The sequence below is a fragment of the Panulirus ornatus genome, chromosome 8, assembly GCF_036320965.1.
Source record: "Panulirus ornatus isolate Po-2019 chromosome 8, ASM3632096v1, whole genome shotgun sequence".
In the NCBI taxonomy this organism is placed as follows: Eukaryota; Metazoa; Arthropoda; class Malacostraca; order Decapoda; family Palinuridae; genus Panulirus; species Panulirus ornatus.
In genome coordinates, this window is record NC_092231.1 from 43,111,922 (window position 1) to 43,137,252 (window position 25,331).

The 25,331-nt window shown below is 39.7% G+C and overlaps 1 protein-coding gene across 2 annotated transcripts; it reads left to right on the plus strand.

Moving 5' to 3' along the window:
- LOC139749907 (uncharacterized) lies at nt 1–25,331 on the plus strand. Of its 2 annotated transcripts, none has more exons than XM_071664311.1 (7): nt 1–476; nt 12,295–14,681; nt 15,002–15,252; nt 15,407–15,564; nt 18,195–18,348; nt 18,798–19,004; nt 20,921–25,331. In XM_071664311.1, the coding sequence occupies exons 2-7, from the start codon at nt 12,456–12,458 to the stop codon at nt 20,943–20,945; spliced, it is 3,021 nt and encodes a 1,006-aa protein (XP_071520412.1). In that variant the 5' UTR covers nt 1–476; nt 12,295–12,455; the 3' UTR covers nt 20,946–25,331. The 2 variants fall into 2 exon arrangements, with proteins under 2 accessions (XP_071520412.1, XP_071520413.1); XM_071664312.1 differs by lacking the exon at nt 1–476 and adding an exon at nt 1,438–1,634 and having other exon boundaries at nt 20,921–23,025.

A 25,331-nucleotide genomic window follows, 5' to 3' on the forward strand; every position in this document is an offset into this window, starting at 1 on the left:
AGTCATGTGACTGTTATTCAGCCGACGAGATGGATTGTTCCTAGATGCAGTGCTCACAAATGCACAGACCTTTAAAGTGGTGACAAAGGACTCAGTGTGCGTGTGATGGAAATATCTAGTGTTGTAATAACGCCTCAGCACGTAAGGATATACCAAAACAATGTCCAGCGGACGACGTCGTTGAGAGAAGAGGGTGTGCATGGCGATCAGTAAAGACGCATAAATGAAGCCAGTGAATGCAGTACCTCTTCCTTTGATTTCAATTTTCGAAGTCAGGCTAATACAGGATTTCAAAATAACAAAGAAAATAACAATGAAATCTCTTTTACAGTGGGAGAGAGAATATAATCACTTACGTTCAGTTGAACATTAACGAATAGGAAACCGAGTGACGCAGTGTTGTGATGCACAGGTGCCAAATCGTGCTACATAATTTAGGTTATGTGTAACCAAACCTCGCTTGGATATATTGTCAGGTTAGTAAGTGTGTTCATGTATTATTGACCAACGTTAGATGTAGGAGAACATTAATTATCATAGTACCCAAAGCGAGCAAAGATGGCTCTCAAGGCAAGTGCATGATGACTTGGCACAACATCGTCCCAACATCTATCAGTGAAGTAAGCATAATCATTATATAATCTGTCGTTTACTCAATATACTTTGTTAGAAAATAAGTCTAATGCTACTTGGATGGTAGAATACTTTCAGACGTGGCTAAGGTACTGGATTCCCTACTGTTATAGTTAATGAAAAAGATTCCGGTGAGAAAATATTAAGAGCTGTGTTCTTAAGCAATTCAAAGTAACAAAATAGAGTATAACGTCCAAGATTTTTATTAGTAATACCATTACATGACTACTGTGAAAAGCACAACGAAAGATCTTCTATCTTTGGATGGTAACGAGTGGCTATATTTAGAAGCCGGTTTCTTGGTACAGTGTTGTTAGAATAAAACGAGCAGGTTTCCAGAGTACAGTCAAACTCTACTGATTCCAGCTCAGTGTGTTTATTGTACTAAACCTACAATATGGACAAGAAAAAGCTGAACCTTTTACCACACACCAGGGCTCTTTTGAGAGTGAGATGCCGATGAAATGTACGCAGGTTTGATTAAACTACGAAACGAAGTCCATAGTAATGGCCTATGGAGACTTTTCTTGCTGGCTGGGGTGTAGTCGACTGCTGCTGGTGTCAATATTATTCAGTTGCTCGCCATTGGCCTCACCGTCCGTCAGCTGACTGAAGTTGCCGGATGTTGCAGGATTACTATATAACTTATTTAGGTATTCTTGACACTCGGATTGAAACTCACTATGATGAAAGAGGTTTTATATTTGTATAAAAATATATTCATACATAACAATAATTATTTTCACTTATGTCGACATTATGTTGTTTCATCGGTGGCCGATAGATAGCAGGCATTTGTTATTGTGGGCAGTGTCATGTAAACACCCATCTCGTGTTTATCATTCGCTTCACTCAAGTTTTTAAGATTTTTTTGGATGTGACCCAGTACCCAAGGATTATAACACGATGGCAGAAACGATATAGACCGTACAGGAAAGCGTACGGAGAATGACATCATTCGCTAACTCTGAACGTTTCAAATGTGGAACGAACAACAACAGGTATTGCATGTATACGTGTTCAGCTCGTGTCATAAGAATGCTATCGGCAATCATATTATTCAGTTTCCTCTGTGAATACCATTTGTCTGTGCTACTCGTAGATTCTCAGGTAGAATGAAGAAAAGAGTTACTTAAGGAACCTGGTGATGTGACTGATTATATTCAAGTAAACTGGCGATATAGACGAGTATAATGTTAATTACCTGGCGCTGTGTTCGATTACACTCTAGTGAAATGGCGATGTGGACAACTACATCAAAATAATTGGGTGATATTGATGATGACATCAAAGTAATTTGGCGGTGTTGATGATGGTACTAAGATAATCTGGTGGTTTTGACGATGATACTAAAGTGACTTGGCTGTTTTGAATGTAACCATGCAGATGGAGAGATCGGTTAACCAGCATTAACGCGAAATCATTCGTTAATGATTTTTGTCCATTATATACCCTGCTCTCAAGACTGTCCCCTATTTTGTATGCTTATGACGGGTTCTTTGAGCGAAGGTATATTTAAGCGGCGAGACGATATTAGCCGATATATGTATGAAAAGCAATCAAAAACGATTTATTGTAGAATACTTAAATGCCCTCTGGGTATACGAGGTCTTCCCTTAGGGGAATGTTGTTGAAGCAGAGGGCTTGCTAGTCAGCTGTCAGGATGTCAGTGATCAGGGCTGTCAGCGACAATGTATATTAGGGTGAATAATTTTGACACTTTTTCTTTTCATATTCATTTGGGGGGTAGTGCGGAAAGTTGTGGATTCATAAGGGGGGGGGGGGGAAAGAAGAAAAATATGGGTTCTCCATGCCAACATTTTTAATCCTCCCGAGGGGCTCAGAAATTGAAAATTAAGGTATTAAAATGCGCATTTTTAGAAAATACCTAAAGCTCATAATGTTTAAGTGTGGTACCATTGATTTTATAGAAATGTACTTAAAGTATTTCTGAAATTTTGAAGCAATTGAATAACTTCGGCCCTCACAAGGAAGTAGAAAATATAGCGTTTTTTACATTGGAAAAAAAAATCGCCAAAGATGTAATTGCGATAATCTTCAGCTATAGATACTGTGATAATGATGTTTTGAATGTAATTGAAGTAACTGAACAGCTTTAGGCATTCTCCGTTACAAAAGTATTAGATTCGTAAATAAATGCCATTTTATATTCTATGTCATTTCAGTATTAATATATAATGAAATTGGAACCTTACTGTGTTGTGGTTTTCTTTTAAGATGTAACAATAGTCTATTGTATGCTTTTATTTTTTTGTTATGAATTCTTTTTTCGGGTCAAATTTTGCTAGAGCCTATTAACTCATTGGAATGATTGCTCTTATGTACCCATCTATACTTTTTTGGCCACACACTTTTGATGATGCCTCCGTAGTTAATATGATAAGCGGTTCTGCTGCCTTTGTGTGGAATGGCATATTGAAATAATCATTTTCAGTGGGAATGCCACTGTTGATGACGTCCGAAATTGTCCAAGGGGGCCCTGTGGCATCAGTATTGTCTCAGTCAATCATCTCATGTCATTCCTTTGCAGTGAAATCAATAATGGCAACTTTAAAACGTCTAACACTGCTTCTCTTTTCTTGCCCTCAATACACTTCTCCTTCTCAGTTCACGAACAAAGTTTTTCTCACCATGAATCGTGCTATAGTGAGGGTGTTCTCAGGCTGGCCGAAGAATGCATTTCCCTGAATGACAGTGTTCACAGTTTGCCTGATGTTGCTAGCGAAGGGACGAGTATAGACCATGGCTTCGTGCAAAGGTTGAACACCACAACAACCTTTCTTCCAAGTTTCAGATATACCTAGGCGTGCCTCAGGGCTCCGTGCTCACACCGACGCTAAACGCCATATACGCAAGTGACAGGCCTAACCTAGTCCACCGCGAGTCCCTAACGCTACTCTACGTCGACGATATGACACGACTTGTGCCGGGCAGTCCCTCCCTCTCCCCAGCTCCGTCCCGTAGAGCCCAAGTTGATATCGATCACATTTCCCAGCGAACGCTCGCGTGACGTATAAACCTAGCCCAGGAAAGCCCAAGATCACATACTTCAAGTCCAGTAGATGACCCAGAAGGCTATACCTCCCTGTCTACCTTCACTTCCGTACCGCCAGACCTACCCCAGTCCAAATGACCCCCAGTAACACCTTCCTTGACCTCGCATATCGACCGTAACCCCCCCCCCCCCCCCCGACACGACACGCCATAGACTATCAGTTTCGTTGTGTAAACACCAAACGCAACACTAACGTCTGCACAAAGCCCTTATCCGTCCACTCCTGTCTCATGCCCCGAACGGCACGTCATTTGCAGCTAGAACTGACTTATGTATCCCACAGCGGGTCCTGAGAAAGGCACTTAGCTGGATGTTGAACACCAGATGGTAGGGTTCCAGAATCGTCGAATGTTTACATGAGCGCGTGGCGTTATCCCCCTGTGAATAGTGAAGAACGCTCGGTGATAAGACATATGAGTCGCGTATAAGCCTACCATCTTTTGGCCACAGATCTCCAAGAGTTGTACAATAGGTTGGTGAAAACACGAGCATCGTCTCTCTCAAAGTTAATGACCACTTCCCAAATCCGATATACGTACCTTGGATGGAGTCTCCGCCCACACTGGACTTCACCCAACGTACCTCACTCTCTCCCCTGATGTACCTCTGATTTTCAAGAGAAAATCCCTTAAAAACACATATGATCCCTTCAGACCCTCTCATTGTTTCCCCGTATCCTAAAATTCACATACAACGAGTACCGACTGGGTCGAACTTCCCCCAGGCCCATTTTCATCCTCTAAACTTGTCCTAATATTCTTTCCCCAGCTTTCCCTCTCTCTGCCTTTCTTGGGAAAGGTTTTCCTATCCGTGCTTCCAGTTCAGAGTACATCCCTCACCCTGGAGAACGGTTGATGTCAGTCACTACGCTTTGTGGTACTCTGTACCATAAGAGGACTTATGTTGATGATGTCCAACTGAGTTGTGGCTTTCTACGACACGCAGGGAATACGTGGAAAGTCTTCTTTCTCCTCTATCCCCTAGAGGAGAGTGCTCATCCTCCTCGAAGACTCAGGTTGGGGTGTCTATATGTGTGTGGATGTAACCAAGATGAGAAAAAAGGAGAGACAGGTAGTATGTTTGAGGAAAAGAACCTGGATGTTTTGGCTCTGAATGAAACGAAGCTGAAGGGTAAAGGGGAAGAGTGGTTTGGGAATGTCTTGGGAGTAAAGTCAGGGGTTAGTGAGAGGACAAGAGCAAGGGAAGGAGTAGCACTACTGAAACAGGAGTGGTGGGAGTATGTGATGGAGTGTGAGAAATTAAACTGTAGATTGATATGTGTAAAACAAAGTTGATGGAGAAAGATGGGTGATTACTGGTGCCTATTATCTGGGCATGAGAAGAAAGATCATGAGAGGCAAGTATTTTGGGGAGCAGCTAAGTGAGTGTGTTAGTAGTTTTGATGCACAAGACCGGGTTATAGTGATGGATGATTTGAATGCAAAGGTGAGTAATGTGGCAGTTGAGGGAATAATTGGTGTACATGGGGTGTTCAGTGTTGTAAATGGAAATAGTGAAGAGCTTGTAGATTTGTGCGCTGAAAGAGGAGTGGTGATTGGGAATACCTGGTTTAAAAAGAGAGATATACATAACTATACGTAAGTAAGTAGGAGAGATGGCCGGAGAGCGTTATTAGATTGTGTTAATTGATAGGCGCGCGAAAGAGAGACTTTTGGATGTTAATGTGCTGAGAGGTGCAACTGGAGGGATGTCTGATCATTATCTTGTGGAAGCGAAGGTGAAGATTTGTGGGGGTTTTCAGAAAAGAAGAGAAAATGTTGGGATGAAGAGAGTGGTGAGAGTAAGTGAGCTTGGGAAGGAGACTTGTGTGAGGAAGCACCAGGAGAGACTGAGTGCAGAATAGAAAAAGGTGAGAACAAAGGACTTAAGGGGAGTGGGGGAGGAATGGGATGTATTTAGGGAAGCAGTGGTGGCTTGCGCAAATGATGCTTGTGGCATGAGAAGTGTGGAAGGTGGGTTGATTAGAAAGGGTAGTGAGTGGTGGGATGAAGAAGTAAGATTATTAGTGCAAGAGAAGAGAGAGGCATTTGGACGATTTTTGCAGGGAAATCATGCAAATGAGTGGGAGATGCATAAAAGAAAGAGGCAGGAGGTCAAGAGAAAGGTGCAGGAGGTGAGAGAGAGGGCAAATGAGAGTTGGGGTGAAAGAGTATAATTAAATTTCAGGGAGAATAAAAAGATGTTTTGGAAGGAGGTAAATAGAGCGCGTAAGACAAGAGATCAAACGGGAACATCGGTGAAGGGGGCTAATGGGAGGTGATAACAAGTAGTGGTGATGTGAGAAGGAGATGGAGTGAGTATTTTGAATGTTTTTGAATGTGTTAGATGTGGCAGATATAAGGTGTTTTGGTCGAGGTGGTGTGCGAAGTGAGAGGGTCAGGGAGAATGATTTGGTATACAGAGAAGAGGTAGTAAAAGCTTTGCGGAAGATGAAAGCCGGCAACGCAGCGGGTTTGGATGGTATTGCAGTGGAATTTATTAAAAAAGGGGGTGGCTGTGTTGTTGACTGGTAGGTAAGGATATTTAAATTTTATGTATTACTCATGGTGAGGTGCCTGAGGATTGACGGAATGCATGCATAGTGCCATTGTACATAGGCAAAGGGGATAAGAGTGAGCGCTCAAATTACAGAGGTATAAGTTTGTTGAGTATTCCTGGGAAGTCATATGGTAGGGTATTGATTGAGAGGGTGAAGGCATGTACAGAGCATCAGACTGGGGAAGAGCAGTGTGGTTTCGGAAGTGGTAGAGGGTGTGTGGATCAGGTGTTTGCTTTGAAGAATGTATGTGAGAAGTACTTAGAAAAGCAAATGGATTTGTAAGTAGCATTTATGGATCTGGAGAAGGCATATGATAGAGTTGATAGAGATGCTTTGTGGAAGGTATTAAGAATATATGGTGTGGGAGGCAAGTTGTTAGAAGCAGTGAAAAGTTTTTATCGAGGATGTAAGGCATGTGTACGTGTAGGAAGAGAGGAAAGTGATTGGTTCTCAGTGAATGTAGGTTTGCGGCAGGGGTGTGTGATGTCTCCATGGTTGTTTAATTTGTTTATGGATGGGGTTGTTAGGGAGGTGAATGCAAGAGTTTTGGAAAGAGGGGCAAGTATGAAGTCTGTTGGGGATGAGAGAGCTTGGGAAGTGAGTCAGTTGTTGTTCGCTGATGATACAGCGCTGGTGGCTGATTCATGTGAGAAACTGCAGAAGCTGGTGACTGAGTTTGGTAAAGTGTGTGAAAGAAGAAAGTTAAGAGTAAATGTGAATAAGAGCAAGGTTATTAGGTACAGTAGGGTTGAGGGTCAAGTCAATTGGGAGGTGAGTTTGAATGGAGAAAAACTGGAGGAAGTGAAGTGTTTTAGATATCTGGGAGTGGATCTGGCAGCGGATGGAACCATGGAAGCGGAAATGGATCATAGGTTGGGGGAGGGGGCGAAAATTCTGGGAGCCTTGAAGAATGTGTGGAAGTCGAGAACATTATCTCGGAAAGCAAAAATGAGTATGTTTGAAGGAATAGTGGTTCCAACAATGTTGTATGGTTGCGAGGCGTGGGCTATGGATAGAGTTGTGCGCAGGAGGATGGATGTGCTGGAAATGAGATGTTTGAGGACAATGTGTGGTGTGAGGTGGTTTGATCGAGTAAGTAACGTAAGGGTAAGAGAGATGTGTGGAAATCAAAAGACCGTGGTTGAGAGAGCAGAAGAGGGTGTTTTGAAATGGTTCGGGCACATGGAGAGAATGAGTGAGGAAAGATTGACCAAGAGAATATATGTGTCGGAGGTGGAGGGAACGAGGAGAAGAGGGAGACCAAATTGGAGGTGGAAAGATGGAGTGAAAAAGATTTTGTGTGATCGGGGCCTGAACATGCAGGAGGGTGAAAGGAGGGCAAGGAATAGAGTGAATTGGAGCGATGTGGTATACCGGGGTTGACGTGCTGTCAGTGGATTGAATCAAGGCATGTGAAGCGTGTGGGGTAAACCATGGAAAGTTGTGTAGGTATGTATATTTGCGTGTGTGGACGTATGTATATACATGTGTATGGGGGTGGGTTGGGCCATTTCTTTCGTCTGTTTCCTTGCGCTACCTCGCAAACGCGGGAGACAGCGACAAAAAAAAAAAAAAAAAGATATACATATATATATATATATATATATATATATATATATTACTTGAAATGTGTAGGTATGTATATGTGCATGCGTGGACGTGTAAGTATATACATGTGTAAGTGGGTGGGTTGGGCCATTCTTTTGTCTGTTTCCTTGCGCTACCTTGCTAACGCGGGAGACAGCGACAGACTATAATAAATGAAATATAATTTTATATATATATATATATATATATATATATATATATATATATATATATATATATATATATATATATATATATATATATTGCATGAGGTCATAGTGATGCGCGTGATATAGTATTTGCTGATAACTACGAGGAAAATGAAACACAATTAGTTCCCAAATGCACTTTCGTGAAATACTCGCATTGTCAGGAGAGATACAAGAATGAGATAGAAGACATAACAGTCAGTTGATATACAAGGAAGAGACATTGCTAAGACGTCATTGGTAAACAAGTATTACCGGATGTTGGTGTTCGGGTTGTGCCCTTTACCTGTTATAAGATTAATGTGGACAGGAAAGGTAACTGTTTACAAAAATTTTGCCTACGACAAAGCTATTCAGTTTGTATTGACCTTCTCTAATATTAAGTTACAATTCTTTTTGCATTTTATAAAAGAAGATTCAATGATATTTCTCATGGTGATGGAGTTACAGTTGCTTAACAACCGAGCTAGCATTATTCCGGTCAATACAATGGTCATGATTCTTAACATGATTAAATAAAAGCGTTTGATTCTTGTCCTGTTCTTGTATTACATTTGTGTTGTTTAAGTCTAACATAAAGATCCTTACCAATCTGCCCAACATAAAATATATTGTAGCTTTTACAGGGGATTATCTAAACACAACCTGCAGAATTTTCTGGCGAGCTTTCGATTAAGATATTCTATATAGTATTGTTATTGCTGCAGGCTGCATTTACATTAAAGGATTTGATTAACCTGGGAAGTAACGTAGAATTATCACTGAAAGGGAAAACTAAAAGATTCTTAGTATCAAGAGGCGGTTTAGTTTTAACTCTATTAAATGATTTATTTGCCAACTTGAGAGATTTATCAATGAAAGATCTAGGATCCTTTAACTTGGATCCGATTCATCATCAGTATATTCAGGACTGCATATACGTAATGACTCAAAGAACCGACTGGAATGATGTTAGTTTAATTCTGTTATGTTGAGCTGAGTAATAATGAATATAAGAACATACTTTTTTTTTGTATATGCTAAACTTAAACATGTTTCTTTCCATGTGGATCATGCAATCTAAAAATGATAATAAACAGTTATTTTACGCTTCCATAGTAAATTTGATAGAAGGTACTAAGTTGTTAAGTAAAGGGAGAAATGTTGGTAAATTTTCGTTTGTTTGCCAAACACAAGAACATCATCTACATTCCTAAACCAAATTGCCTTAGAAGAAGGATATCCCTTAATAATTTTGTTTCAAGGAATTCCATGTAAAGATTACTTAATACTGGTGAAAGGGGATTACCCATTGCTATACCAAATTTCTTAGCATAATATTCTCCATTAAGTTGAAATACACAGTCTTTTATACACAAATTTATCAGTTCGATAAACAGAATTTGAATCAGGTAAATCAAGATTATATTATCCAAGACACCAAGTAGATATTCTAAGAGGCCATCAACAGGAATTTTTGTGGACAAGAATGACACATCAAAACCTACCAGTTTGAAATCAAAATCATCATGGATATTAAGCTTGTTACCTAAATCATCATAGATATCATTAAGCTTGTTACCTAAATCATCATGGATATCATTAATCTTGTTAACTAAATCATCATGGATATCATTAAGCTTGTTAACTAAATCATCATGGATATCATTAAGCTTGTTAACTAAATCATGGATCATAAGCTGTTAAATCATCATGGATATCATTAAGCTTGTTAACTAAATCATTATGGATATCATTAAGCTTGTTAACTAAATCATTATGGATATCATTAAGCTTGTTAACTAAATCATTATGGATATCATTAATCTTGTTAACTAAATCATCATGGATATTATTAAGCTTGTTAACTAAATCATCATGGATATCATTAAGCTTGTTAACTAAATCATTATGGATATCTTTAAGCTTGTTAACTAAATCATCATGGATATCATTAAGCTTGTTAACTAAATCATTATGGATATCATTAAGCTTGTTAACTAAATCATATGTGATGGAGCCCACTAAACTAACTATAGGTCTTGCTGGAAAGTTTGGTTTCTTTGTTTTGATAAGTCCATACATATGAAGGGGACAATGATGAAAGTTTTTTTGGGAGATAACCATTACCTTTCAACAACCATTTCAGTTCCTCAGTAAATTGAGAGATTGAACTACTTTTAGAAGATTTCTTCTGAGTTTGTTGTACCATCCCGTCAAAGATCATTCATTATTGACAGATATTGTCTTTGTCCATAATCACAACGTTTTTATCTGTTTGAGTTATATGAAGTTGAAAATCTTTCTTCGAATTGGTAACAACACTGATGAGTCTTTTAGGACAATTTGGTTCTGATAAACTGACGTACACTAAACCATCACAAATGTTCACTTCAACGTTAGGTAATTTACTGTACTTTTCCAAAATACAAAATGATATTGTAATATCAACACAGTTAACTTCTTTGTTTGAGCAAACATAGCATATACCATAGCCTAGGACACACAAAGAATCCTTGTCAAGTTGTTTATTGGTAAGGTTCACCACAGAGGAAGGGTTTATGTTCTTTGTCCAATTACTGTTGTCAATAAGGGGATGTAACTTAAGAGTTCAGTTTCCTGTGAAGTTTATTCCGTTCACTTCGAAGTCTATTCCGTTCACTTCGAAGTCTATTCTGTTCAATTCGAAGTCTATTCCGTTCACTTCAAAGTCTATTCTGTTCACTTTAAAGTCTATTCCGTTCATTTCATAACCTGTTATGATAATAGGCCAACATACGGTTCTTGTATAGACCTTCACTAATATTAAGATTATGATTCTTTGTGTATTGAACATTAGAAGATTCGCTGGCATTTCTCGTGGTACTGGAGTTAGACTTAATAACTGAGCTGGCACTACTCTAGTCAGTAAAATGATAATAGTTTCTAACGTGATTAAACAAGGCATTTGACTCTTGTCCTGTTCTCATACGATGTTTATGTTGCTTAAATCTAACAGAAGGATCCTTATCAGTCTGCCCAACATAGAACATCACATTATCTACATGGCACGTTATAGATACATCCAGGAGAACTTTCTGGTGAGCTCCTGATTGAAATATTCTTTATAGTATTATTGTTACTGAAGGCGACACTTGCACTGAACGATTTAAGCAACATAGGAAGTAAAGTAGAATTATTGTTAAAAGGGAGAACTAAAAGATTCTTGGTGTCAATGGGAGGTGTGGGTTCAACTCTATAAAATGACTTCTTTGCTAACTTAAGGGATTTATCGATGAAAGATATAGGGCACTTTGACTTAGATCCAATAGGATATATATCTTCTCAAACTCAATGAGCCCAAACCTCCCATTGACACCAAGAGTCTTCTAGTTCTCCCTTTTGATAATGATTTTACTTCCCATGTTGCTTAAAGCCTTTAATGTAAATGTTGCCCTCAGCAACAATAATACTATAATGAATATCTTAATCAGGAACCCACCAAAAAGTTCTCGTGGGTGCATCTATTAAGTGCCATGTAGAAAATGTGATAAGTTTTATGTTGGGCAAACCGGTAAGGATCTTTCTGTTAGACTTAAGCAGCATAAATATAGCATAAGAACGGGACAAGAATCAAATGCTTTGTTTAATCTGATCATTGTATTGACTGGAGTAATGCCATCTCAGTTATTAACTACAACTCTATTACCACGGGAAATATCATTGAATCTTCAATTGTTGAATACACAAAGAATTATAATGTTGATATTAGTGATGGTTTATACAAATTGGATAACTTTATTGTTGAAAAAATTTGTAAAATGATAAGAAAGTTTATGGTACGCTCGTTGTCTGTCTTGGACAATGGCATGTTTACCAAATGGCGTCCTTGCTACGTCTCTTCGTTGTATGTAAACTGACTGTTATATTTCTCTCTTGTGTCTCCCCTGATGATGTGATTATTACACGAAAGTGCATTTGGGAACTTATCGTGTCTTATTTTCCTCGTGGACTCTTAAGAATATATATATATATATATATATATATATATATATATATATATATATATATATATATATATATATATATATATATATATATATATATATTTATATATATATATATATATATATATATATATATATATATATATATATATATATATATATATATATATATATATATATATATATATATATATAAGTAATAACACTATTGATATGACAGTAATAATGATGATAATAATAATAATTTCTTTTCATCCATAACAGATGCTGGTGTGTTATCAAACATCCTTTCCAAGGTGAAGGTCAGACATGTTCCACGCTACAGTGATAACCATCAGGATTAATACTTTTTTTAAGACTTTTGCAAAGACTTGCACAAGATCACATACACTGGGGAGCTAGCAGCTCGCACCAAGACTGAGACGATGTCGCTCCATCGTACTGAAGGTGGTATTGGGGAAGATGACCTACGGATCTTCAGACTCTTTAAGATCTGTATGTGTGAGGGGCATCATGTGTTCTACCTTATCTTTAACTGGGGATGTAAGAGAGACTTATCAAAGTCCCTAAAGGTTTACCTTCATGAAAAAGGCATGGATAATAGTACCTTCAAGAGTATCTTTAATGCCGACTTTAGGAAGAACATAGATGACAATACCTCAGGTGACGAGTTTGACGTGTCTTTACTCTACGTGTGCATTCAGAATGTCTGTGAGAAAGTTGCTCAAAGACATGACCCCGCCTGGAAGACAGGAGATGATAACAGACTGGAATCTGTCTGCACGTTCATCAAGAATTTCAGGAACATCCTAACGCATCATCCAAAAGTCGAAGATGACATCAAAATGAATGCTTTACTAGCTGAATTCCAGGACAAGCTGAAAAAGGCTATTGAACTAGCTGGGAAACTGTACAGCCGTAGTTCGTCAGAGATTGATGACGAGGTTGCAGCTATGAATGGTAATATTGACAAAATCATGAACGCGCCCTTGACCTCAGAGGACGAAAAATATCTTACAGCATTGGATGACTTCAGGAAGTGTCGAAAGAATCCATTCAAGGAAAATGCAGCACTTGAACTTGTAAGTAAGTATGAGAGTATGTCAAGGGTGGATCCGGCCTCATTTATCACTGGCAAGGAGAGACTACCAGTAAAGAATGTCTTTACTCGGCTCGAGGTCATCCAAGAGCAGGAGAAGATTAGCAAGGAGAAATCTGTGGACTATGAGGCGTTGCTGACAATTACAGCAGATGGTGACAAGCCAGTTGTCACGGTGGTAGAAGGCGACGCAGGTGCTGGAAAGACGACTCTTTCAAAACTCGTTCTAGATGACTGGTCATCTCTGAAGACCCATGGAGAGTCTTTCACCTTCCAAGGTCTCGATACGTATGATCTTGTCCTTTACGCTGAGGGAAGGAACAAGATAGTCGACAGTTTTTTAGATTTACTTAAATGTCTAATGCCAAATGTTTGCAACGAACTTACGGATGATGATTTGCTTTATTTTGTGCATAATATGAGTATTTTGCTGATAGTAGATGGCCTGGATGAGTTAAACACTGCCTCACGCAAATTCATAGATGATGTATTTGATAAGCACATACCAATGTGTGATGGTAAGCTTCGTCTTGTGATAACTACAAGACCCAACATGTTAAAGGACCTGCCAAGCTTATTCCGGAAGCAGACCAAAGTACACACCAGGCTCAGAGGAATTGCACGAGAGAAAAGAGAAGAGTTTGTCCAGAAACTCCATGATGAAATGATAAGAGAAGGACAAAGCGAACAAAGCACACAGGACTTGGTGGACTATCTGAAGCAGTCGCACACACGTCTGGGCGAGCACTACCGCTTACCCCTAAACCTGACCCTCTTAACCTATCTATGGGCTTATGATCCAGTCCGTGTTAACGCGGTTACGACAGGCACAGGCCTTTATATTGCCTTACACGAACTAGTTCAGGAGCGCTTGACTGAGAGGCTCAAACATCTTCTAGGTGTCGTGAAGGATTTCTCAGAGGAACGCGAGGAGTTCTTACATGAATTATACCAAGTATGTCTTGAGACCCTTTCCGCAGGGAACATCCAATTGTCCTCTGAGTCTAAGGAAAAGTTGGAGGTTAAGTGCAAAAATTTGAAATTATCTTTACATGAGATGTGTGCTCCATTCCTAGTCCTGGAGAGAGAATGGACCCCTTATGGCTACAAATTTGATTTTTTTGTGCCACACAAAAGCATAATGGAATTCTACGCTGCTTTTCGGATTTTTTATCTAATTGATAGTGAAGAGGTTATTGATAGTGAAGAGGTAGGCAAGCTGAATTTGCTAAACGTTCCTCAAGAAAAGAAAGAGAAAATACTTCAAATCCTTATGAAAGATAACGAGCCACGGCCAAAGAAACTTATTGACATCATGAGTCGTCTTCTGAAAGACTTCAAGCAAGAGAAATTGTCTGATTATCAAAATATGTTCCTTCATTTGGGTGGACTATTGGCACAAAAGAAACGTCATGTTCTGGAGCAGTACGCAGAGGATTTGGTGGAACTACTGCACCAGTCGAGGTTGAAAGAAACTCAGTGGCTGGACTTAGTGGTAGAAACCAAATGTGCTGACAGCGTGGCCGCCCTGGTGGCACTACAGATTAAGAAAGTAAGTGAACCGCTGGAATGATTTCGTCCAAATTTCAGTATTCCTCCTTTTAAGTTTAGAAATAAAGGTAACCAGTGAAACTGTGAACATTATTTACATTAGATATAAACTTGGTATCATATTATCCTCAAGATTTCATCCTTTTCAAGGATAACTGCACCCCCTCGCCCAACCAAACCTTCCATCTTTCCCCGATGGGAACCTTTGTACATGTTGCTCTCACCATTTTCTTTACCTCCTGACAGATGATTTAGGTCGTCAACGAACACTTGTCTAGAACATTTTTTTTTTTTTTTATTGTACCCCTTATGTATTTCCAGCAACTTCTAGTACGAGATGGTCATACAGGAGCAGCACTGAAGATGTTCACGCGCTTAGACATCAGGACTCCAGTACAAATAATTCTGGAAAATGAGGTTCATACTATCCCACTACTGGACCAGCTGTTGGAGGGCGTTTCCAGGAGGAGTTGCGATGTAGAGCTTCTCCTCAAGCATCAGTGGAAGCACAGCCAGTATGGCAGTTCCGATAGTCTCGTCCAGAAACTCACTGAAGGCGCCAAGAAGCCAACGTAAGAAAGACTTGCTCACTAATTGGATTGATCTTATGACAAAAAAAAAAAAAAGTACTGATAGCAACTGAAATATGCAGCGAAATTAATAAGATTTTGACGGGTAGTTTTATGAAAGATTTTTTTTTTTTTCTTAACTGTCTCTTGATTACAGATGTAGACTGAGTCGCTTCTGGGGATACCTGGAAACCTTTACAGTGTTGCCATCGACTGTGACGAGTCTTCGCTTCAGTATTGTCGACACCGACCATGCCAATGCGATCTGTGCTGAGTTCACAAAACTAACCAGATGGCTGTCGATAGAAACCTTAGGTGAGCATAAATATTACAGTTTCCAGCAACTTTCTGGTGGTTTTAATCACGCTACAGACCTTTACAGGAATTTTTTGAGACATTCTCCCACACAGATCAAAACACACGAATTGATTACTTGATAGTATGTCTTGGTGTCCATCTTCATTGAGATAAGGGCCCAGAGGCAGGGCAGAAACTTCTTCAATGGCAATGATAAGAAGGTACAGAATCATTGTTGAAACACGGTCAAATATGTCAGGTAGAGGAGGGCGTGAGCGCTACTGTTAGCTCCTTAATATGTCAGGAAGAGGAAGGTTTAGCTGCTACTGTTAGCAGCTTACGTTATGGAACTCGGATGAAGTGATCTCAGTGACAGTTCTATATATGGAGTTACTATTGATGATTGAATAAAAAAAGCTAAAGGCTATCAAACCGAAACCCGTGCCCCACACGTCAAAAGCAAATTTTACGAATCATGAGTGTACGTCGGGGAGTTCGCTAGTCGTGTATAAGTGATTGTAGCGGCTTCGGTCAACTGCCTGCTCGCTGAAGACTAGCGAGTCAACCTTCGTTGGTCTGCCTCGCCCTTCTGTCGGTTTCCTGAAGTTCGGTGAAGTTTTATTTAGTATTGTTGCAGTTCACATTCTTGTCTATGTTAGGGTATCTTCAGTAACCAATTTTTATTAATATTTTTTTTATTATTACAATTGATTCAAGAAGTCAAGTGAGATCTAAGCTTTTGTTGATATAGGATTCTCGTTGCCAGAATAGATGATATCCAGATCACATGTATGACCAAGGCGATCGAGAGTGTGACAAGATCAAGATAGAATAAGATATCTGAAATTTAAGGTGAAGCAGTCAAGGTGGCCGGCGAGTATTTAAGGTGAAACAGTCAAGGTGGCCAGCGAGTATTTCTCTCTATTCCTGTGGCAAAATGCCTTCGAACTGAGTGATCCATCAGCTATCACCAGATGGGTATCAGCACGAGTGACTACCCTCCATTGTTGCTCTCTGCTCGTTCACATTTCTCCTTTGCCAGTCCATTCAACAGGTTATGATCTTGTCATCAAACCCCAGTTGCCTTTGCTTTTGATAGGATTATTCTTTCAACAAGTCCTCTCCACAGAGGGACGCTTCTCAATCACAGGATCGCCAAAAACTGAAATGGATATATTTAATTATTGGTATGATGATACTTAGGGTGAAACTGTACTTTGGCAACTGGATACTGGAGGAGTCGCACCGATTCCATCGCTTTCCATGACGCTGTTAGGTTTTCCTATGCAGACCCAGCTGTTCATCCACCTCCAGGGGTTGGTCGATCAAATGGTTACCTGGCTCACCCTAGCAGCGGATGGAACCATGTAAGTAAAAGTGAGCCATAGGTTGGGGGAGGGGTCTAAGGTTCTAGGAGCGATGAAGAATGTGTGGAAAGAGAAAACGTTATTTCGGAGAGCGAAAATGGGTGTGTTTGAAGGAACGATAATTCCAACAGTATTATATGGTTGCGATGCATGGGCTATAGATAGGATTGTACGGAGAAGGATGGATGTGCTGAAAATGAAATGTTTATGGACAGTATGTGGGTTGAGGTGGTTTGATCGAGTAAGTAATGAAAGGGAAAATTATTATAAGCCACGGTGTTATTGACCTTGACATAGTTCAGCAAAACAACTGAAGTCACAACAAGACGAGCCTTCGTTGAGGATGCCATTGTTTACAGTATGTGGTGGTGAGGGAGGGCATGCGAGAATCTTGGAGAGTAGTTCTAAGAATATGATGTAGATGAGAGGCATAGGCTATGGCTACGGCTGTGTAGATGGAAGTAGATATGTTGAGAGATGAAATATTTGAGGACAATATGTGGTGTGAGGTGGTAAGAGAGAGGTGTGATAGTAAAAAGAGTGCGTTTGAGAGAGTTGAAGATGTGTTGAAATGGTTTGAACGCTCGTAGAGAATGGGTGAAGAAAGGTTGCCAAAGAGGATATACGTTTTAGAAGTGGAAGGAACAAAATGAGAACGGGGAGACCAAATTGGAAATGGAAGGATGGAATGAAAAAGGCTTTCAGCGAGCAGGGCCTAAATAACCTGGAGGGTGAAAGGCATGCACGGGATGTAGTAAATTGGAACGCTGAGGTATACCTGGGTCGGCGTGCTGTCAGAGGGCTGAACTAGGGCATGTGAACCGTCTAGGGTAAGCCATGGAAAGGTTTGCGGGGCCTGGATGTTGATCAGAAGCTGTGGTTTCAGTACATTACACATGAGAGCCTTTTTTATTATTATTTCTGGAGCTATCTCGTAACGCGGGAAACGGCGATCAAATTTGAAAAAAAAGTATTTGTAATTATCAGTCTTCATCACTACTAGGTACTCAACTAGTCTCAAACTCCTCGTGGGATGCTGCTCACCCCTTTGTTTCTTTATTGTTTCTTTATCCTTCTTCCTTACCGTCTTTCCATTCTTTCTCGCACTGACATGTGCTGTGAGATAATCAATCGCTTCACAATTTTTCCTTTTTTTTTTTTTTTTTTTGAGTAGACAAGTGAAGCGTATTTCTCCTATATGATTTCTCGACCAGTCAATGATTCTTCCTCAGTGCTTCGAGTGCCGTCACTGGTAAGCCGATTTTTTCTTTTTTTCTGCAGGGGTTCATATAATGAGGGGAGTGTCGCCTGCCTCTCTGAAGCCGCTGCCAATGGTGAAACCTGTCAAGAAGGAGTGTGGTAGCCTCTGGATATCAGACGTGGAGGACGTGGAGTGGGCCTGCCAGGTGGCCGTAGCTCTCTTGCCCAATGAAGGGTAAGTACACCCTTTCCATACCAAGGACATCATGTTTTCGTCTCTGCTTGAAACCAGATGGATCCAGCTAGACCATGGTTTAGTTTGAATCCACTGATATAACCTTGATCAGATTTAGAGGTATGATATAGAGGTTAGATTTATCAAAAGACGTCATTGTAAATGAAAACTTTTTCTAAAAGTAAATCTTTTTTTAGTCTGTATCTTCTTCGAGGTTCCTGTTGATGAGCAAATGCTTCCTTATAACGTGTGAGCTGGACGATCTGTATGGATGTAGCCAATCAGAATGATCAAAAGAAAAATTCGGAAAAAAAAAGAGAAACGATTTTGCCAAGGTTGAGAGCAGCCTAGTTGGCTGACAGTGGGAAAGATCCAAAGTAAGACAGCACAAGCTGTCCATCGTGGCATGTAAGATAACGTTTAAAAGTGTCATCCTACTTCCTCCGCAGAAGGTATCGTAGCATTATGCTCCCACGAAGCAAACTAAGCCTGGAGACCTGTCGGAAGTTGCTGCTGAGTCTGAAGAAGAAGGGTGTCAAGGTGTTGAATAGGGGCTCCATTTATATTTCGTCGGACACCATCACCGAGTCAGAGATGTACGACATCAGACAAGAAGCTCGGGAGATGCTAGATGCTGAAAACTGTGAAGTTCTCAGGTTGGTAGGAGATATTTTCTTCTGTATCAAGTGGTGGTTTTTTTTTCTTTCTTCTATTTTGTAACGTTGTTAACGGAAATATTTCAGACAACCATTGTTAAAGAAAATGTTTTTAGGATGACTCACCTAAGAGCAATTGGGCATAAAAGTTCTGAAGAAATTGAAACGTAGGCCCATATTCAAGATCCATACGAAGGCGACGAAGCTTTTCACGAACGTTTGTAAGGCGACGCAGGTCGATGGTGATTGGCTGGCTGGTATGCGATGAATTACTGGAACGTTGCAAAGGTGACCATCGTAAGGGGAGCCCTTTCCGATGAGACTTTAAGACGGAAAATAATCGTTTAACAGTTACATATTTTTTCTCATAAATGATTACTTATGCATTAAACACATTCGGAAATATTATCATGTTATGCTAAAGAGATGGGAATTCGAATAAAAGATACAGGAAAATATTTTCTCGAGACTGGTGCGAGTCGTACTGTTACTTGAGAATGTTATGTTTTGACAAAGACTATGTTATATTGTCTTTGATGTTTTGCACTAAGACTCGCACCAGTCTCGAGAAAATGCTTTCCTGTATCTTTTATTCGAATTCCCATCTCTTTACCATAAGATGATAATATTTCCGAATGTGTTTAATGCATAAATGATCATTTAAGAGATAAAATATGTAACTTCAACGATTATTTTCCGTCTTAAAAGTCTCGTCGGAAAGGGGTCCCCTTGCGAAGGCCACCTTTGCAACGTTCCAATAATTCAACGCATACCAGCCAGCCGATCAGCGTCGACCTGCGTCGCATTGCACACGTTCGTGAATACAACAAATGCGAAGTTTCGTCGCCTTCGCAAAGTCGACCGCCCGTCGTATCGTTCTTGAATACGGGCCGAAGTGCTAGCAGCCCAGGCCCTCATGACTGACGTTCTCCTGAAGCAGGTTCCTACTGGCCCAGGACTTTTGACTGACGTTTTCTTGAAGCCCGTTTCAATAACATATTAAATAGCCATGGTGACATCACGTGCCCCTGCCGCAGAAGGTACCTTCACCAGGAACCACTCGCCCTCCTCTCTTCCAACTCGCACACACGCCTTCACTCTTGATAAAAAAACTCCTCATTGCTTTTGTTATTGTTATTATTATTATTATTATTATTATTATTATTATTATTATTATTATTATTATATTATTATTATTATTATTACTATTATTATGATAATGATTATAATTAGAATTATAATTTATTATTATCATTATTATTATTATTATTATTATTATTATTATTATTATTATTATTATTATTATTGTTATTATTATTATTATTTATTTATTAATTTATTTATTGATTTTGCTTTGTCGCTGTCTCCCGCGTTAGCGAGGTAGCGCAAGGAAACAGGCGAAAGAATGGCCCAACCCACCCACATACACATGTATATACATGCACGTCCACACACGCACATATACATACCTATACATCTCAACGTATACATATATATACACACACAGACATATACATATATACACATGTACATAATTCATACTGTCTGCCTTTATTCATTCCCATCGCCACCCCGCCACACATGAAATAACAACCCCCTCCCCCCCTCATGTGTGCGAGGTAGCGCTAGGAAAAGACAACAAAGGCCACATTCGTTCACACTCAGTCTCTAGCGGTCATGTAATAATGCACCGAAACCACAGCTCCCTTTGCACATCCAGGCCCCACAGAACTTTCCATGGTTTACCCCAGACGCTTCACATGCCCTGGTTCAATTATTATTATTATTGTTATTATTATTATTATTATTATTATTATTATTATTATTATTATTATTATTATTATTGCTATTATTATTATTGCTATTATTATTACAGTAAGACTTTTTATCTTATGGTGAATTTCTCATATTGACAGTTGTGGAGAGTCAACTATGTGGTGAGACAGTTATCTTGTACTACCTCCTCATGATGTCCAGCGAAGTGCACGACGTCTTCTGCCCCAGCGCCTGATGATGTACACTCCAGCACCTGGTGATGTAGACACTGATAATGAGAAAATTCTACGACTTAATTGGAACCCAAAAGAAGATCATCTCTCTCCTAGAGTTAGAAAAATACGAAGGAGTTCAGATCTGGAGCATCGTCAGGTCGACACGAAATTTCCTGACATTTTGACTCGTAGGTTGATATAAAAGTCAAATCTCATCATTGTATGACCAATTACGTCTTGTTACACCAGTCACATTAAGAGTCGAATTACTGACGAGGTCGTTAGTATAACCAATAGTGAGTCAAATCAGAAACTCGTTGAATGGGATGAGCCACTTGAAGATTTGGCTGTACAAGAATGGAAACGATTTTTACATGATCTTTAGAAGAATTGACATTCAGTAGACCACTAAAGCCTTGTAATTCCATTTTCTCAGGTGGCAAAAGGGCACAAGCTAACGGGACGCGGGGAGTCGTGTGCGTATATCAGGTAGACAACTGAGAATGGTGAATACGTCACAATCTAATTGCAGCGAAGAATCGCATCGCACCTTTGAGACAATCATCTATACCTCGATTGAAATTGTGTGGCGCTTCGATGGCAGCCAGACGAAGCGAATCGGTCCTGAAGGAATTTATTTCGCCATTTCAATCGGTCATTCTTATAGTGGATCCTGCAGCTGTAAAGATCACAGATACAGAAAGAATCAGCATTTTTGTGGCAACAGAAACAGCTGAATTACAGACAGATCCTATTGAGTGTTGGTGAACAGATTCGAGTCAAACCCCCGCGGATCTTAGTACGAGACCACGTAAGCTAAAGAATATTGGAAAGGTTTCAGTATGGCAGAATGGGCCCATATCTTTAGTATATAACCCTTTCAAGAATGTCCAATCAGTCAAAGACGTGAAAATTGGTTGCCAGACGGAATGAGCATTATTATGACTGTTGTAAGAGAAGATATTAGATTTTAGATTTAAGTATGATTGAGGCTGAAATATTCTAGTAGTTATTTTTATATGATCTAGAGTCTTTTGTAGAGTAAAGGCAGTGTTTGAGGTTAAATCTCTGAAGGGGATATCCAAAGAACCTGCAGCTGATAAATTGAGGATAGCAGAATTGTTATGGGTAAAGGAGATGGCAAAAGATGTCAGATTGAAGTGTAAGAATTAAGAGGTTGAGTCCAGGCCTTGTAGATGGGTTACTTGTGGAAGGACAAAGGCTTTCATAATGGTTGAAGGATATCTGGAATCAAGAAAATTTGATATTGATATCAGCAAATCACTCAGTGACAAGATTGTATTTATGTATTTCTTACACAACATAGATCACGCGGGTGTTTGAAACCATGTTAACAAATTTACAGGCAAAATTTAGAATAACTTGGGTGATGGGAAAGCAACACCCGCCCCAAGGAGGAGTTAGGTTGTTCATTTGACAATCTGGAACTTGGACTTTGTTTTGTATTGGATTCTTTGATACGTCGCTTCTCATATATTTTACAACGTGCATCACACTCTTCCTTGTAAAGTCTTTTTGACTTGATTTCCCTATCATAGAAAGTGAAGTTTCTGTTTGTTAAGGAGGAAAATTATCAAAGGCATTTTTTTGATTAAATTGGGGGTTGAGGGTATCATGAAAATGACATTTCCACTATGAAAGAATTATCATTGGATCAGTGTCTGGTTTTGTTTTGTTTTGCATGATGCCACATGTCTTTTTTTTTTGCAGTATTCAGTGTTTGTGATCAGTTTAATCAATTACGTCGATTTAGTACTGTATTTTTTATTTTATAGTTTATAATCAATGATTGTAAATGTTTAGAAGATGATTCATGTGTGATTGCCTTTTATGGGATGCAGTGGCTCCTTCGTCTGACTGCTCCATCTTGCTACAATACTGAAAATAAGTTCGTAAAACTTTGTTAGGTTATCCTAGTGGGAAGTACCATGTACCTTATTGTGGTGTATTGCATATGTTTACCCCTATGATGATTTACTTAGGTCTCTGAATAAAGTCAGTCAATCTAATGCGCCTAAGCTGTGCTCATCCTTATGTTGTTTTGTCTCGTGTTAGGTTTCGTTAGGGTAACCGACCAAGCGCCTCTTGTGTTACATCACAACAGGACGCAGCGGTGGAAGGACACTGCTTCCGAATTCTGTTTTCTTCTCATACCGCATGCATGAAGCCATTGTGGAGGCCACCAGTGATGCAGATGTGTTATTATTCATTGCTGGACTCTGTTAGGTTCATCTGGAGGAGCCAACGAAATGAATTACTTTTAGGATTAAGATTGTGATATTATTGTGATAATATTGCTATGGGGATGGTCAATTTATTAATGGTACATGACGTGCAATTTGTGTTAGGATGTACGAAATTACATCCAATGAATTCTAGAATTCCAGTACAGTATATATATATATATATATATATATATATATATATATATATATATATATATATATATATATATATATATATATATATTATACTTTGTCGCTGTCTCCCGAGTTAGCGAGGTAGCGCAAAGAAACAGACGAAAGAATGGCCCAACCCACCCACATATACATGTATATACATACACGTCCACACACGCACATATACATACCTATACATTTCAACGTATCCATATATATACGTACACAGACATATACATATATACACGTGTAAATTATTCATACTTGCCTTTATTCTTTCCCGTCGCCACCCCGGCATACATGAAATGACAACCCCCTCCCCCGCATGTGCGCGAGGTAGAGTTAGGGAAAGACAACAAAGGCCACATTCGTTCACACTCAGTCTCTAGCTCTCATGTATGAAGCACCGAAACCACAACTCCCTTTCCATATCCAGGCCCCACAAAACTTTGTATGGTTTACCCCAGAGGCTTCACATCCCCTGGTTCAATCCATTGGCAACACGTCGACCCCGGTATACCACATCGTTCCAATTCACTCACCTTGCACGCCTTTCACCCTCCTGCATGTTCAGGCCCAATTCGCTCAAAATCTTTTTCACTCCATCTTTCCACCTAAAATTTGGTCCCCCACTTCTCGTTCCCTCCACCTCTGACACATATATCCTCTTTGTCAATATTTCCTCACTCATTCTCTCCATGTAACCAAACCATTTCAAAACACCCTCCTCTGCTCTCTCAACCACTTTCTTTTCATTACCACGCATCTCTCTTACCCTTTCACTACTTACTCGATCAAACCACCTCACACCACATATTGTCCTTAAACATCTCATTTCCAACACATCCACCCCCCTCCACACAACTTTATCTATAGCTCACGCCTAACATTGTTGGAATCGCTATTCCTTCAAACATACACATTTTTGCTTTCCGAAATAATGTTCTCGCCTTCCACACATTTTTCAACGCTTCCAGAGCTTTCGCCCCCTCCCCCACCCTGTGACTCACTTCCGCTTCCATGGTTCCATCCACTGCCTAATCCACTCCCAGATATCTAAAACACTTCACTTCCTCCAGTTTTTCTCCATTCAAACTTACCTTCCAACTGACCTGTCCCGCAACCCTACTGTACCTAATAACCTTGCTCTTATTCATATTTACTCTCAGCTCTCTTCTTTCACACACTTTACCAAACTCAGTCACCAGCTTCTGCAGTTTCTTACCCGAATCAGCCACCAGCGCTGTATCATCAGCGAACAACAACTGACTCACTTCCCAAGCTCTCTCATCCACAACAGACTGCATACTTGCTCCACTCTCCAAAACTCTTGCATTATTCTCCCTAACAACCCCATCCATAAACAAATTAAACAATCATGAAGACATCACACACCCCTGCAGCAAACCCACATTTACTGAGAACCACTCACTTTCCTCTCTTCCTACTCGTACACATGCCTTACATCCTTGATAAAAACTTTTCATTGCTTCTAACAAATTGCCTCCCACACCATATATTCTTAATACCTTCCACAGAGCATCTCTATCAACTCCATCATATGCCTTCTCCAGATCCATAAATGCTACTTACACCAGCAGCAGATAGCATTTTTCAAAAGCTAACTGTACGACACGGAGGTAGTGCTCCCGCCCCCTATATAGGGGTGGGTCCCAGGTTCGATTCTTGCTCTTGGAGTTTAGTATGATATTTATATTCATTGTAACTGGATTGTGATCGTTTTAGACTCTTGAGTACATCCAGCATTCATATCCTCTAAACTTACATTCGTACTTGGTAATAGTTTTGCTATATGATGAATTCTGTTATTGTGATATCTTGCGCTTGGATAACAATATGCCATTTATTATCTCTCAGCTGTGTAAACGGTGGAGAAAATAATTTTGATTTAAAAA

Excerpts from the sequence above, each read along its gene's own strand:
- LOC139749907 (XM_071664311.1), top strand. The coding sequence starts at position 12,456 with ATGTCGCTCCATCGTACTGAAGGTGGTATTGGGGAAGATGACCTACGG. Across the intron at positions 14,682-15,001 it reads TGGCACTACAGATTAAGAAA|CAACTTCTAGTACGAGATGG; the intron begins GTAAGTGAACCG and ends ATGTATTTCCAG. Across the intron at positions 15,565-18,194 it reads GCTGTCGATAGAAACCTTAG|GGGTTCATATAATGAGGGGA; the intron begins GTGAGCATAAAT and ends TTTTTTCTGCAG.